This window comes from Dendrobates tinctorius, unplaced genomic scaffold (genome assembly GCF_039654945.1).
Source record: "Dendrobates tinctorius isolate UK_male_01 unplaced genomic scaffold, ASM3965494v1 ptg000022l, whole genome shotgun sequence".
Taxonomy (NCBI): Eukaryota; Metazoa; Chordata; class Amphibia; order Anura; family Dendrobatidae; genus Dendrobates; species Dendrobates tinctorius.
In genome coordinates, this window is record NW_027361690.1 from 84,379,798 (window position 1) to 84,395,446 (window position 15,649).

At 41.6% G+C, this 15,649-nt stretch overlaps 1 protein-coding gene across 1 annotated transcript in view; it reads left to right on the forward strand.

The window, feature by feature from the left end:
• The window catches only part of LOC141084249 (nucleoporin NUP35-like), a 32,220-nt gene extending 22,189 nt beyond the window's left edge, over positions 1 to 10,031 (forward strand). Inside the window, exon 9 of the mRNA XM_073568830.1 lies at positions 7,828 to 10,031. Within this exon, the coding sequence (XP_073424931.1) occupies positions 7,828 to 7,905 (78 nt within the window). The 3' untranslated portion in view covers positions 7,906 to 10,031. The remainder of the gene's footprint in view (positions 1 to 7,827) is intronic.
• Positions 10,032 to 15,649: the final 5,618 nt, after the last annotated feature.

Here is a 15,649-nt window from a genome sequence, read left to right on the forward strand (position 1 = left end):
GACCTTTGAAAACAACAAATTAGATCTTGAAAGGAAGCTGCTTTTTTATATCTTCAGGAAATGACCTATTATTCAAATCAGATTTTTGTAATTAAATGTACTTTTTTTTTTTTTTTAACATTGTTGGTAGGTCTCTTTTGTTCTTATCAGAACTGGTGATGAGCGAACGTGCTGGGATAAGGTGTCATCAGAATATGCTCGTATGCTAACCGGGTGTCTTCAGCGTGTTCGAAAAATATGTTCCAGACTCCGGCTGTTGGCCACAACACATGCAGGGATTGTCTATCTAACAGTTGTGGGGACTCTAATATTTTTCGAGCATGTCAAAGACACTGTTAGCACACACGTGCAAGATTACTAATTTTGTTTTTTGTAAAGGGAACCTGTCACATCAAACAAGTTTTTAAGTAAAAGAGCCAACTTCAGCAGCATTAAGGCTGCATTCTGTGAAGGTGGCTCTTCTGTTTCTGACCCCTAGTATCGCCGAAATATTGACTTTTATAACTAGGTCCCCATACCTGTATGGGCGCCGCCTCCAAGCCATCCATCATGCCCGTCTTGCATCTGGGCGCCGCCTCCAAGCCATCCATCATGCCCGTTTTGCATCTGGGCGCCGCCTCCAAGCCATCCATCATGCCCCTGTCTTGCGTCTGGGTGCAGCCTCCCAGCCCTCCATCGTGCCCCTATCTTGTGTTTGGGTGCCGCCTCCCATCCCATCATGCCCCTGTGCGCCGCCACTGCTGCCTCCTCCTGTGTTTGCCGGCGCCTGCGCTATGACAACAGTTCTTGGGCATGCGCAGTGCTCATTGCCCGGGAACTGACATCAGGCCATCAAACCTGCGTGGTTTGGAGTCCCCTGATCCTGCCCTGCAGTGTGTTTTGAAGTATTCACACTGCGGGGCTGGGAATCGGGGGACTCCAAAACACGCAGGCTTGATTTCCTGATGTCAGTTCCCGGGCAGTGCGCACTGCGCATGCCCGAGAACTGTTGTCACAGCGCAGGTGCCGGGCATACAACACAGGAGGAGGCGGTGGCGCACAGGGGCACGATGGACGGATGTGAGGCGGCGCCCAGATGCAAGACAGGGGCATGATGGATGGCTTGGAGGCGGCTGATACAGGGAGCCACACCATACCTATGGGACACAATACAGGTATGGGGACCTAGTTATAAAAGTCAATATTTCGGTGTTACTAGGGGTCAGAAATAGAAGAGCCACCTTCATAGAATGCAGCCTTAGTGCTGCTGAAGGTGGCTCTTTTCCTTAAAAATGCCCTGGGGGGGTGACAAGGTTCCCTTTTAATCAAGGTTGTTATTAGTGATAAGCGAATGTGCTCATATAAGACCATATCCGAACACATTCTCTCATCACTAATCACAGTCTTTATTTAAAAAACAAAATTAGTAATCTTGCAGTTTTCACACTGGGTTTATTTTAGAACTCTAATTTCCTGTTTCAGGAAACACATGTAAATTAGCAACAATGATCAGACTCTGATGCCATCATTGGTATTGAAGCCTGAATATGTGCAAAGGTCATTGTGAAGGGAGCAGGGTCATCTGTGGCATCACCTGTTGGGATTGGTGGATCCTGTGTTGTCAGAAGTGTATGGAGGCGCTACTTGTCATTGTAATCCTGCCTCTGATGATAAGCAGCCAGCTGAAAACTGACAAACAGGAAGTTTGAGTCTAAAACTGCCTCAGAGACCATTGTGAAAATTGTAAAATTACTATTTTTTTTAAAGATCGGAATATTGGGGGGGAAAAAAGCAAATTTTTTTTTTTTTAATGAAGTACATATAACAAAAACCTGATTTAACTCCTTAACCCCCAAGGATGGTTTGCACGTTAATGACCGGGCCAATTTTTACAATTCTGACCACTGTCCCTTTATGAGGTAATAACTCTGGAACGCTTCCATGGATCCCGGTGATTCTCACATTTTCTCGTGACATATTGTACTTCATGCTAGTGGTAAAATTTCATTGATATAACTTGCGTTTATTTGTGGGAAAAAAACGGAAATTTGGCGAAAATTGGAGAGTCCCTGATGTGCCTAAACAGCGGAAACCCCCCACAAGTGACCGTATTTTGGAAAGTAGACCCCCCAAGGAACTTATCTAGATGTGTGGTGAGAACTTTAAACCCTCAAGGACTTCACAGAAGTTTATAATGTACAGCCGTACAATTAAAAAATCATATTTTTTTTCCACAAAAATTCTTTTCACCCCCCAATTCTTATTTACCCAAGGGTAACAGGACCCCAAAAGTTATTGTGCAATTTGTCCTGAGTATGCTGATACCCCACATATGGGGGTAAACCACTATTTGGGCGCATGGCAGAGCGCGGAATGGAAGCAGCACCATTTGACTTTTTTGGCTGGAATTGAGATCGGACGCCATATCGCGTTTGGAGAGCCCCTGATGTTACAAAACAGTGGAAACCCCCCAGAAATGAAACCATTTTGGAAACTAGACCCCCCCCCCCAATGAACTTATCTAGATGTGTGGTGAGCACTTTGAACCCCCTAGTGCTTCATAGAAGCTTATAACGCCCGGGCGTGAAAATGTAAAAATCATATTTTTTCCACAAACATGATCTTTTAGTCCCCAATGTTTTTATTTTCCCAAGGGTAACAGGAGAAATTGGACCCCAAAAGTTGTCCAATTTGTCCTGAGTACACTTGATACCCCCCATATGTGGGAGAAAACTACTGTATGGGCACACGTCGGGGCTCGGAAGGGAAGTACTGACGTTTTGGAATGCAGACTTTGATGGAATGGTCTGCGGGTGTCATGTCGCGTTTGAAGAGTCTCTGATGTGCCTAAACTGTTGAAACCCCCCAGAAGTGATACCATTTTGTAAACTAGACCCCTTAAGGAACTTATCTAGATGTGTGGTGAGCACTTTGAACCCCCAAGTGGTTCACAGAAGTTTATAATGTAGAGCCATAAAACTAAAAAAATCATATTTTTTTCCCACAAAAATGATACTTTTGCCCCCAATTTTCTTATTTTCCCAAGGGTAACAGGAGAAATTGGACCCCAAAAGTTGTTGTGCAATTTGTCCTGAGTAGGCTGATACCCCATATGTGGGGGTAAACCACTGTTTGGGCGCATGGCAGAGCTTGGAAGGGAAGTAGCACCGTTTGACTTTTTCAACACAGAATTGTCTGGAATTGGTATCAGATGCCATGTTGCCTTTGGAGAGCACCTAATGTGCCCAAACAGTGGAAACCCCCCAATTCTAACCCTAACACACCCCTAACCCTAATCTCAGCCCTAGCCCTATCCCTAATGGGAAAATGGAAATAAATACATTTTTTTTTTTTTTTATTATTTTTCCCTAACTAAGGGGGTGATAACGGGGGGTTTGATTTACTATTTATGGCGGTTTTTATATTTGGCAGCTGTCATATTTTGACCCACCGAGTCATGTGAGGTCTTATTTTTTGCGGGACGAGTTGATGTTTTTATTGGTACCATTTTCGGGCACGTGACATTTTTTGATCGCTTTTTATTCCGATTTTTGGGACGCGGAATGAACAAAAAACAGCATTTCATGAATTTCTCTTGGGTGGGCGTTTACACCGTTCCGCGTGTGGTGAAATTGATAAAGCGGTTTTATTCTTCGGGCCAGTACGATTACAGCGATACCTAATTTATGTTGTTTTTTTATTTTTTTTTTGCGCTTTTATGCAATAAAAACAATTTTATATAAATATTTTTGCATCGCTTTATTCTGTGAGCTGTAACTTTATTATTTTTTTGCTGATGCTGTGTGGCGGCTCATTTTTTGCAGGATAAGATGACGTTTTCAGCGATACCATGGTTATTTATATCCGTCTTTTTGATCGCGCGTTATTGTACTTTGTTTGGCGGTATGATAAAGCATTGTTTTTTGCTTTTTTTAAAAAAAATTTTTAAGGGGTTCACTCAAGGGGTTAACTAGTGGGACAGTTTTATAGTGCCGGTCGTTACGGATTTGGCGATACTAAATGTGTACTTTTTTTTTTTTTTATATACTTTATTACTTTGTCCCGGTCAGGGCTGTGGAGTCGGAGTTAGTTTTGGTTGGAGTCGGTAGAAATGTTCCGACTCCAGCTTTAAAAAAAAATGTATTAATATTTCATAATTGAACTTTCATATGAATTTTATAAATGTTACTCAAATATACAGTATATGTTCTATCAAACTATGAACAACAATGATAAGCAGTTCTGCTGGAGATAGACATTTCTTACTTCTTGTGTGTCACTGTTCTCCACTGCCCTTATCTAATCTTATACTTGGTTAACCTCATGCTGCCCCAACCCACCTACTTACAATGTATGAAACTGAAAGTAAAAATGTGTTGTAAATTCTTAGTAGTAAAGCTACTCCTCTAGACTAGATCTTACTAGGTGTGCGTCTTCCAAGCATCTCACAGCTGCCTGCAACTCAGAAGAGGAAGACTGTAAGAAGTATTATCCTTTCAACAAACTTTGCATCAGTTAACTGTGAGTACATGAGGAATAATAACAGTATTACTGACCACTATATCAGTTGTACGACCTGGCAATAATTTTGTACAATTGTTTTTAGGAAAAACAATTGTCATTTGGATTGTGAATGCAGAATTAAAAACCTGAGTGTCAAAGAAGCATCACATTAAATCAGCTGTATTTGAACATTTCACCATCACTCAAGATAGAAAACATTATGTCTGTCAGTGTATGACAAATGATCCAGACGAAAACAAATGCTGTGAAGCCAAGATGAGTGCATATTCAGGCAAAGATAAAAATGCTCCTACCAGAGCTTCTAATCTAAAGAGACATTTACAGCGCTTTCATCCAGAAGTACTGAAAGCAGTGGATGAGAGAGACTGCATCCAAACCAATGAACCAGTGCCCAGCTCTTCCAGCCAAACAAAGGAGCAGAGAACTTTGCAGCCATCAGTTGCAAGATATTTTGTCAGTGACAAAGTTACTGTGACAATGACAGTAGATACATTTAAAAAACAGATCATAGAGCTTGTTGTAAAGGATAGTGTGCCTATTTCATTATTTTCACGACCAGCTTTTATGTGTCTGAATGGGGAAATGGCCCGCAAGCTTGGTGTTTCTCTGGAGAGAGAGAGTATTAGAAAATTAGTAATCGAAGAAGCTTTTAAACAAAAGGAAGAACTTAAAAAAACTCTCAAGGGATGCTTTCTGTTTCTTAAAATGGATGCCTGCACACGTCACAGAGTGAACTATTTTGCCATCAATGTCCAATTTGTTTGTGACAAAAATGAAATGGTTACCAAGACATTGGCAGTAAAAGACACCAAAGCTCATCACACCAGTGAGTTTCTCCAGGTCTTGGTGGAAAAGGTTCTGCAAGACTATGAACTTAAAAAAGAGCAAGTTCTTTCTGTCGTAACTGACAATGCTTCAAATATGATAAGTACTATTAAGCTAATGAATGAGAGTAATGATGGTGACCAGCAGCTAGAAGAACATTCTGGGTCCACAGACACAGAAATGTTTGAAATAGAGGAACACAGTATTGTAACTGAGGAGCAAACTGAAGTTGCTTCAGATGAACAGCACATGATAGTTTAGATGATCTTGTTGAAACTGTGTCAATATGTTCTTTCATTCATCACATGCGCTGTGTTGTGCATACACTACAGCTGGCTATAAAAGACAGTCTGCAAGAAGGACATGCTGCTGCACTGATTGGCAAGGTGAGAAAATTGGCTACTGTTGCCAGAACCCCTAAAGTTGACTCAATTTTGAAGAGACGTGCTGGAAAAGGGGCAATTATTGATCAAGCCACACGATGGGGCAGTACTTACTTAATGATTCAGCGCTTGGTTGAACTGAAAACCTTTCTTGTAGACATGGCTAACCCTCAACTGACGCTAAATGAAAGTCAGTGGAATCAGGTGACTGAGCTGGAAAAATTGCTAGAGCACCCATTTACAGTGACTAAAAAATTACAAGCAGAGGACTTAACTCCAGGTATTTTCTTAAAGGAGTGGAAGAACCTGATGTTTCGCCTGTCCCAAAGAGGAGGGTTAATTGCAAGTGGCATTGCTACATCAATGAAACGAAGAGAGGAGCTACTATTACAAAATAACATTCTTTTGGCAGCTGTTTATGTAGACCCAATGCATCGGATTCTTCTAGATGATCAACAGCTAAGTAAAGGAAAAGAAGCTCTGTTTGAAATAGCAGTAAGGATGAAAGGGTTGCAGAACAGTCAGGAGGAACAAGAAGAATTTGGTCGTCCTGCCACATCTTCACCCTCTTCATCAACTGATGAAGAATTTAATTTGGAAAAATATTTGGATCACAAGGACCGTGCAAAGCGTTCCCGCATAGAAGAAGAGTCATCCCCATCAAGGAACACAGCCAGTACATTTCAGCAGAATTTTTCATGTGCACTAAAAGAAATTGAGAAATTTGACCGTTCATCAAAAACAACAGTGCAACAAGCGATTCCTCTGTATCCTGACATTGTCAGAGATGTTGCCCGAGTGGTTACTGCTTTGCCACCAACACAAGTTAGTGTAGAGAGGTTGTTCTCTGCTCTCAAAATAATTAGATCAGATTTGAGGGCATCCATGAAGGAGGATCTGACAGAGGCAATACTTTTTCTGAGGACAAATTTATAGATTTCTTCTTAACTGTATAAAAGTGTTTATTGCATATTTACTTACAGTTTATAAAAGTTATTTGCTATATTCTAATTGTATTCTAATAAATGTAGTTTTTGCTCTAAGTGGTCTGATTACTTATATGATGGTGAGAAACTGAATAAGCACGATGTTTAATATTTTACAACAGTAAATTTGTTGTTATGAATTGGCCATTTATGAAGGAGCCGGAGTCGGAGCCTGATAAAATCCAGGAGTCGGAGTCGCAACTGTGGCTTACCGACTCCACAGCCCTGGTCCCGGTGGGGACATCACTGTGACGTGTCAGATCGCTGATCTGACACTTCACACAGCGCTGTGTCAGATCAGCGATCTGACAGGTGCTGCACAGGCTTCCTCACCGCCTGCCTGCAGGCCCCCACGGCCATCTTGGATCCAGGGGCCTGCAGGGAAGGAGACCGTCGGAGCAGCGCAGCATATCGCGCTGCTCCAGAGGTCTCAGGGAAGCACAGAGGGAGCCCCCTCCCTGCCGATACTTCTCTAATCCCCTGATACACTGCGATCATGTTTGATCGCAGTGTGCCAGGAGTTAACGTGCCGGGGGCGGTCCGTGACCGTCCCTGACACTTAGTGCCGAGTGTCAGCTGTGATAATCAGCTGACACCCGGCCGCGATCAGCGTTGCCCCCCCCCTCGGGGGCGCCGCTGATCGCGATGACGTACTATCCCGTCACCGGCCATAGGGTCCGGGTACCGTGGACGGGATAGTATGTCAGATGTCAAAGGGGTTATGTAATTTTCTGATAGGGATATGAATTTTGGTAATAAGTAATATTTTCCTCAATGTTTGATTGTTCTTGCTGTATTGAAATGGAATTGGGCTCTTCTCAACCATCACTGATCCCATCACTTCTGTATCCTGAATAGTATTTTTTTTATGATGGGGATGGGGTATGGCGTGGAGAATCAAAATGTCTACAAAAAGTATTTTGAGATTAGTAGAGCTCTGAACTTCAGCTCTGCCTTTGATTTATCTATGGAATGTCAAAAAGGCCAGGTGTAAGACATCTGTACAAAATAATACTGAAATGAATTAATAGAAGCCTTTTTTTATCATTATTTATTTATATAAAAGAAAACCTGCTAAAACAAAACCTTTTTTTTTTTTTTTTTTTTTTTTTTTTTTTTTTTTCTTGCAGGTATTCATGAACAAACAGACCCCAAAAAAGGATAACACATTAGTATCTAAAGCTCTGGAATATCTCTTTGGATGGTAGTGGAATGAATATATACATTACAGTTAAAACCAGAAGTTCACATACACTGTATAAAAGACACATCAGCATGTTTCTCAATATCTGCCAGAAATCAGAAAAATCTTTCCTGTTTTAGGTCAATTAGGATTACCATAATAATTATTTGCCAAATGCCAAAATGATGAGCGAGAGAGAGAATGTTTTTAAGGCATTTTTATTGCTGCAAAGTCAGAAGTTTACATACACTAAGGTCAGGTTCACATTGCGTTAACACAGCCCGTTCAACGCATAGTGTTGACGGGCTGCGTTAACGCTATAGCATAACACGATATGCGTTATGCTACGGTGACGGAGCCTCAGACGCTGCAGCCCGCTTCCGAGGCTCCGTCTGTGAATGACGGCACATCGTGAACGCGTGCCGCTTTACGGCTTGCGTCGCGATGCTCCACATAATGGGGGTCAATGGCAGCATTAACAGACTGCCATCACGCAGTGTGACCCCAGCCTAAGATTACTATGCCTTTAAACACTTCTGGACTGTCCATATGATGATGTCATGTTTGGAAGCTTGTGATTTGTTTTTTTGGCAACATCTGAGTTAATTAGAGACACATGTGGATGTATTTTAATGCACACCTGAAACACTGCTTTTCTTTGTGTAGCATCATGGGAAAGTGTAAAGAAATCAGCCAAGATATCAGGAAGAGAATTGTGGACTTGCACAAGTCTGGCTCATCATTAAGTACAATTTCAAGATACCTGAAGGTGCCTCGTTCATCTGTACAAACCATTATACGAAAGTAAAACAAAATGGGAATATCCAGTCGTCATACCACTCAGGAAGGAGATGGGTTCTGTGTCCCAGAGATGAATGTGCTTTGGTCCGACATGTGCATATCAACCCAAGGACAAAAGCAAAAGACCTTGTGAAGATGATGGAGGAAGTTGGCAAGATTATATCATTATCCACAGTGAAACGAGTGATGTATCAACATAGGCTGAAAAGCCACTCTGCCAGGAAGAAGCCATTACTCCAAAAGAAACATAAAAAGCCAGATTAATGTTTGCAAGTGCACACAGGAACAAAGACCTTAATTTTTGGAGACATGTCCTGTGTTCTGATGAAACTAAAATTGAACTTTCTGGGCATAATGAACATCGTTAAGTTTGGAGGAGAAACCTGGAAACCTAAGAACACCATCCCAACTGTGAAACATGGGGGTGGCAGCATCATGTTGTGGGGTTCTAATGCAGGAGGGACTGGTGCACTTCACAAAATAGATGGCATCATGAGAAAAGAAGATTATGTGGTAATACTGAAGTAACATCTGAAGACATCAGCCAGGAAGTTAAAGCTTGGGCGGAAATGGGCCTTCCAAATGGACAATGACCCGAAGCATACTGCCAAAATGGTAACAAAGTGACTTAAGGATAATAAAGTCAGTGTTTTGGAGCGGCCATCACAAAGCCCTGATCTCAATCCTATTGAAAATTTATGGGCAAAGCTGAAAATTCTGGTGTGAGCAAGGTGACCTACAAACCTGGATCAGTTACACCAGTTTTGTCAGGCGGAATGGGCCCAAATTCCAACCAACTATTGTGAGAAGCTTGTGGAAGGACAACCCAAACTTGTGACCCAAGTCATTCAATTTAAGGGCAGTGGTACCAAATACTAATGAAATGTGTGTAAACTTTTGACTTTGCAGTAAGTAATAAAAATGCCTTAAACATTCGCTCTCTCGCGGCATTTGGCAAATAGTAATAATTATGGTAATCCTAACTGACCTAGAACGGGAAAGGTTTATTCTGATTTCATGTCAGAGATTGAGGAAACACATGCAGATGTGTCTTTTCGTATGTAAACTTCGGGCTTCAACTGTACATATACCAAACGTTTTAATAACCTAAATTATTTTTATACTTTAACCAATTTTTACATGAACTTTTGTACAACAAAGAAATAAGTCCGTTTTAAACAAAGGGAGCGGTGCACGACTGTCACTTTATTAGGAAGGCTATTGCAGACAAATCAGGTGAAGCCATTACAAGCATACCAAAGAATATTCCCTCCTGCAGATGTCGTCCCAGAGATTGAAATTTTGTCAAATCATTATCTGTAAAATATATGTTCTGTTGTCTTTGCCTTATTTACTCAATGGATATTTTCAGATGATGTGTATGGAAATAATGTAATTATTGTGTAATCTACCTGGTCATGTAAGCTTTGCTGCATTAGTAACATTCATCCCATCAGGGCTGATTTAGACAGGCTGGTAAGATCATTTTGTCAGGAAAGATGCTTTCAAGCTTACCTAAAGGAATCGTCCGGCCTTAGGTTACATGTCTGCAGTCACTATGGCTGCAGACTTGTGAATCCTCATGTCACGTAAAATGTGTGCTATGAGGATTCTCCTTTGTTGGGAGCGATGGGTACAAGAATGTGATTTGAATATATTTGGTTATATGCCAAGTAGACAGGTGCAGCCTCGCTTAATACAAGTCTACTCTGAATGTGGCTGGAAGTATGTAAATTGCATACTTGTGGTTACCTGACCATCCACTCCCAACGCCAGTGCATGTGCAGTGAGAAGATTCATTAGTCTGCAGTCAGTGTCTGCCTAATGCCCGACAACACCATTTGCTGCCAAGAATGATGGTTTGTGCACACAAGAATTGTTCTCTGTTCATGCAAGTGCGATCTCCCTGTCTAAGCAGACCACTAAACAATAGACATAGATGTAGCTGATCAATGGTCGTATTACTGGGACGGTCAGCCTGTCTAAATGCGCTTTTACTGGTAGAATGTTACAGATTACTTTTTGATCTTTCATTTGAAAGGCTGTTATTGAGCAAACCAACTTTGTAGAGCCTTATTGGCAATGCTTTGTGGGAAAATATATGCAAATTAGTTATTTCCCAGAGGGAAGAAAGCTGAGAACTTTCCTTTTGGGAGAGTAATTTGGCTCAGGAGGAGATATTTTGTAGTGCCTGGCTGCCTTAAAGAGTATATGTATACATGCAATCCCCAATAACCAAGATTGGTGGTTACTAGTGGTGATCGAGTCTACTTGTTGCTCGGGTGTCCTCCGAGTATTTTGGCGTGCTCGGAGATTTAGTTTCTGCATGATTTGTGGCTGCTAGACAGCCTGAATACATGTGGAGAATGCCTGTTTGTTAGGGAATTCCCACATGTATTCAGGCTGCCTAGCAGCCATAAATCATGCAGCTACGTCATCTCATCACTAGTCGCTACCATAAGGTAGCCAAATATCAAGTGCCCCAGACAAAAAAAAATGCCTGGCCATCAAAGCAAAAACACTAAAATATGAATGGAGGTTTTTTTCTATTCACATCAAACTTGCAATCTTTTCTTTAAGTATTCATGTTGAATCATTGTTTTGCCCAACTTCAGATATTTTTTTTTTTTTTTTTTTTTGTAAAATTGCTTAATATATTAAAAATGTGGGGAAAGTAAAGACATTAACAGCCACATTACTGATTTTTTTTTTTTTTCTTTTTTTCTTTTGCTTATCGATATGTAAAACAAATCATTTTATTAAAAAGAAATTGTGTTATTAGCCTCGCTGTGTGTGTAAGTCACCAGTACTGCACCAAGGGCCAGCCATGGACAAAGAGGAGCGTGTCACAACCTCCACAATGGATAGCACTGATGTGTTCCAAGTCCTAGGATGTGATGTATCAGGGGCTGAAGTAACACTGGATCACACAGACTTACATTCTGGACTGGCGAGTCAGAGTCATGGAGTCGGTATATAATGGATAATAAATTTGGTTCAGTAGTTTAGCGCAGGATGTGCTGTAAATGTTTTCATAAGAATTTGGGAAATTTCTGAAATGTCCTATAAATGTCTGTTCTGTTCCTGATCTAAGGATCTGTGCTGCACTTTATGCACATGCTCAGTAGTGACCAAGTGCTGTGGGGTCGGAGATGAATCTGTGCTGCACTTTATGCACATGCTCAGTAGTGACCATGGCTGTGGGGTCATAGATGAGATGACTCTGTGCTGCCCCTTTATGTACATGCTCAGTAGTGAACAGGGCTGTGGAGTCGTAGATGAGATGAATCTGTGCTGCACTTTATGTAAATACTCAGTAGTGACCAGGACTGTGGGGTCATAGATGAGATGAATCTGTGCTGCACTTTAAGTACATGCTCAGTAGTGACTGGTGCTGTGGGGTCGGAGATGAGATGAATCTGCTGCACTTTATGGACATGCTCAGTAGTGACTAGTGCTGTGGGGTCGTAGATGAGATGCTGCACTTTATGCACATGCTCAGTAGTGACCAGTGCTGTGGGGTCGGAGATGAGATGAATCTGTGCTGCACTATATGTACATGCTCAGTAGTGACCAGTGCTGTGGAGTCATAGATGAGATGAATCTGTGCTGCACCTTATGTACATGCTCAGTAGTGACCAGGGCTGTGGGGTCGTAGATGAGATGAATCTGTGCTGCACTTTATGTACATGCTCAGTAGTGACCAGTGCTGCGGGGTTGAAGATGAATCTGTGCTGCACTTTATGTACATGCTCAGTAGTGACCAGTGCTGTGGGGTCATAGATGAGATGAATCTGTGCTGCACTTTATGTACATGCTCAGTAGTGACCAGTGCTGTGGGGTCATAGATGAGATGAATCTGTGCTGCACTTTATGTACATGCTCAGTAGTGACCAGTGCTGTGGGGTCATAGATGAGATGAATCTGTGGTGCACTTATGTACATACTCCGTAGTGACTAGTGCTGTGGGGTCGTAGGTGAGATGCTGTACTTTATGTATATGCTCAGTAGTGACCAGTGCTGTGGAGTCATAGATGAGATGAATCTGTGCTGCACTTTTTGTACATGCTCAGTCGTGACCAGGGCTGTGGGGTCGTAGATGAGATGAATCTGTGCTGCACTTTATGTACATGCTCAGTAGTGAACAGTGCTGTGGGGTCATAGATGAATCTGTGCTGCACTTTATGTACATGCTCAGTAGTGACCAGGGCTGTGGGGTCGTAGATGAGATGAATCTATGCTGCACTGTATGTACATGCTCAGTAGTGACCAGTGCTGTGGAGTCATAGATGAGATGCTGCATTTTATGCACATGCTCAGTAGTGACCAGTGCTGTGGGGTCGAGCATGCAAAAAGCAGGTTTTGCTTAGTTTTTGTCAGGGAACATTTGAACCTTGTGCATGCTAATAAAGTTTAGTGCTTAAAAAAAAAAAATACGATTCAACGTCATCAGCTTTTGGCACGAAAAACGCAGCAAGACCTGATATCTGCTTTTTTTGTGGTGTTTTTGTGAACTACCTTCTGCTTTCAATGGGTGAAAAACACTGCAAAAACACAGCTCTTTGCCAAAACAGGTAAAAAAACAAACAAACGTGCTCTGTGCATGGGCTTTTGGAAATCTCAGACTTTGCTGGTACTGTGAAATGCTGCTGACAATTTGCATGCAGAACCGCAAGATGTGAACATAGCCTTAGAAAACCTGTCAGCAGGATTTCATTGTGAAGTAAAAGGTATGGCGGCCATAGTGGCGCTATAACACTGATTAAATTGGATTCTTACAACAAAGGTATCAATCAGTGGTTCCGATTTAATCATGGTTTTAAGTTTCCATCTGATGTCTTCTGTGCATCGAGGTGAGTTTGGGTGCGGGGCAATGGGGGATTGGTTCTTCTCCTGCTCTTCCGCCTGCCTCCTGTGTTTTTTTTTTTTTTTTACAGGTCAGTGATTATTCTGTAAAACACAAGCCGTGGAGACACCATCACGTGTTTCTCAACGCAAGCAATGACTAGCCAGGTCTTTCCCCGGGAAGGAACAACCACGGGAAGGGCAGTCTCCAATGAAGGAAACCACCTATGCCAAAACATGGTATCCATCCACAGACAGCTGTTTTGGGGTATTTGCCCCTCATCAGTGTGGAGTAGGAAACTGGCTAGTAGGAGCAATGCCTAGTAAAAGACTGAAAAATGAGGATGAATGAACTCATGGAGATCAACATCCAACACTGCGGAGACACCATCACATGTTTCTCAACGCAGTGATTCTAGAGCAATGCAACCATCCCTTATGGGAATTATGCAAAAACATGCAAAACACAAGCCGCGGAGACACCATCACATGTTTCTCAACGCAAGCAATGACTAGCCAGGTCTTTCCCCGGGAAGGAACAACCACGGGAAGGGCAGTCTCCAATGAAGGAAACCACCTATGCCAAAACATGGTATCCATCCACAGACAGCTGTTTCTTTGGTTTTTTAAAAAAAAAAAAAATTCAGGTTAGTTATAAACAACTCAATATAAGCTCATCAACTTAAACGTTGTTGTTTCAACTCTCATCATCATGGTTCATATTTATTTTAGTATAACAAACCAAGGGTATACACAAAAGACATCCTGAACATCAATAAACATCACTAAAATTCATTGATATTTGATCAGGTGCTGCCATTTTTTAAATTTCCAGACGTCCTCTGCATCAGAACCACCACCGCCTTCGCTGTCTAATTTATAAATCAAGTATAATCTAGAAAGGATCAGCCCGACACACTTATTCACAGATACATGCTTCTCTTTGAAAATTCCTAAATTCCTCACATCCCACAAACTCTGCATCACACAAGTCGTAATTAACCATAGGATTCAAGCATGGGCAACAAACAAGGAGAATTGGAACTACTAACACAGGAAAAGAAATATGATGTCATTGGAATCACTGAAACTTGGTGGGACAATACACATGATTGGAATACAAGACTAGAAGGATACAACTTATTTGCAAGAAACAGACTTGATAAACGAGGAGGGGGTGTCGCATTGTATGTTAGAAACGCGTATATCTGCACAGAGATGGAAGCTTCAGAGACTGGGAGTTCTGTGGAAACTGTTTGGGTAAGAATACAAGGACAGAACAATGGAAAGGACACCATTGTAGGCATTTACTACAGGCCGCCTGTGCAAGCTGAAGATATGGATGAACTCTTTATGCATCAAATGGCCAAGTTCTCCAAAAAATATGACATAGTTGTCATGGGAGACTTCAACTATCCAGACATTTGTTGGGAATCTCTCTCAGGCAAAACTAACAGGTCAAGGAAATTCTTATCCTCTCTTGCTGACAACTTTATCTTCCAAAAGGTAAAGGAGAAAACAAGGGGAACTGCTACCTTGGATCTAATCCTTATAAACAGGGAGGAAATGGTTGAGGAGGTAAAAGTGGCTGGGACCCTAGGAGGTAGCGACCATGCTATTTTAGAATTTTGGATAACTAGAGGCGGAAGACCTGTGAAGACTCAGACGTCAAGGTTAGATTTCAGAAAGGCAGATTTTAAGGGATTCAGAAAGAGAATTGGAGGGATCCAATGGCTGGATATCCTTAAAGACAAAAATGTCCAGGAAGGATGGGAAATCTTGAAAAATGAAATTCTCAAAGCACAGTTGTTAACAATTCCGAAAAGAGGGAAGAATAGGAAGCATTTAAGGAAACCAGGATGGATGAACACAGAACTTAAGCACATGCTAAAAAGGAAGCAAAAAATGTTTATAAAATGGAAAGAAGGAGGCATATCTAAAGAATATTATAATGCTGTCTGCAGAACCTGCAAGGCACAAATCAGATTATCTAAAGCTGAAAATGAATTGAGGCTTGCAAGAAATGTCAAAAGCAATAATAAAGGATTTTGGGGATATGTCAAAAGTAAAAGAAAAGTCAAAGATGCTATAGGATTTTTACAGGATGAAAATGATGAAATGGT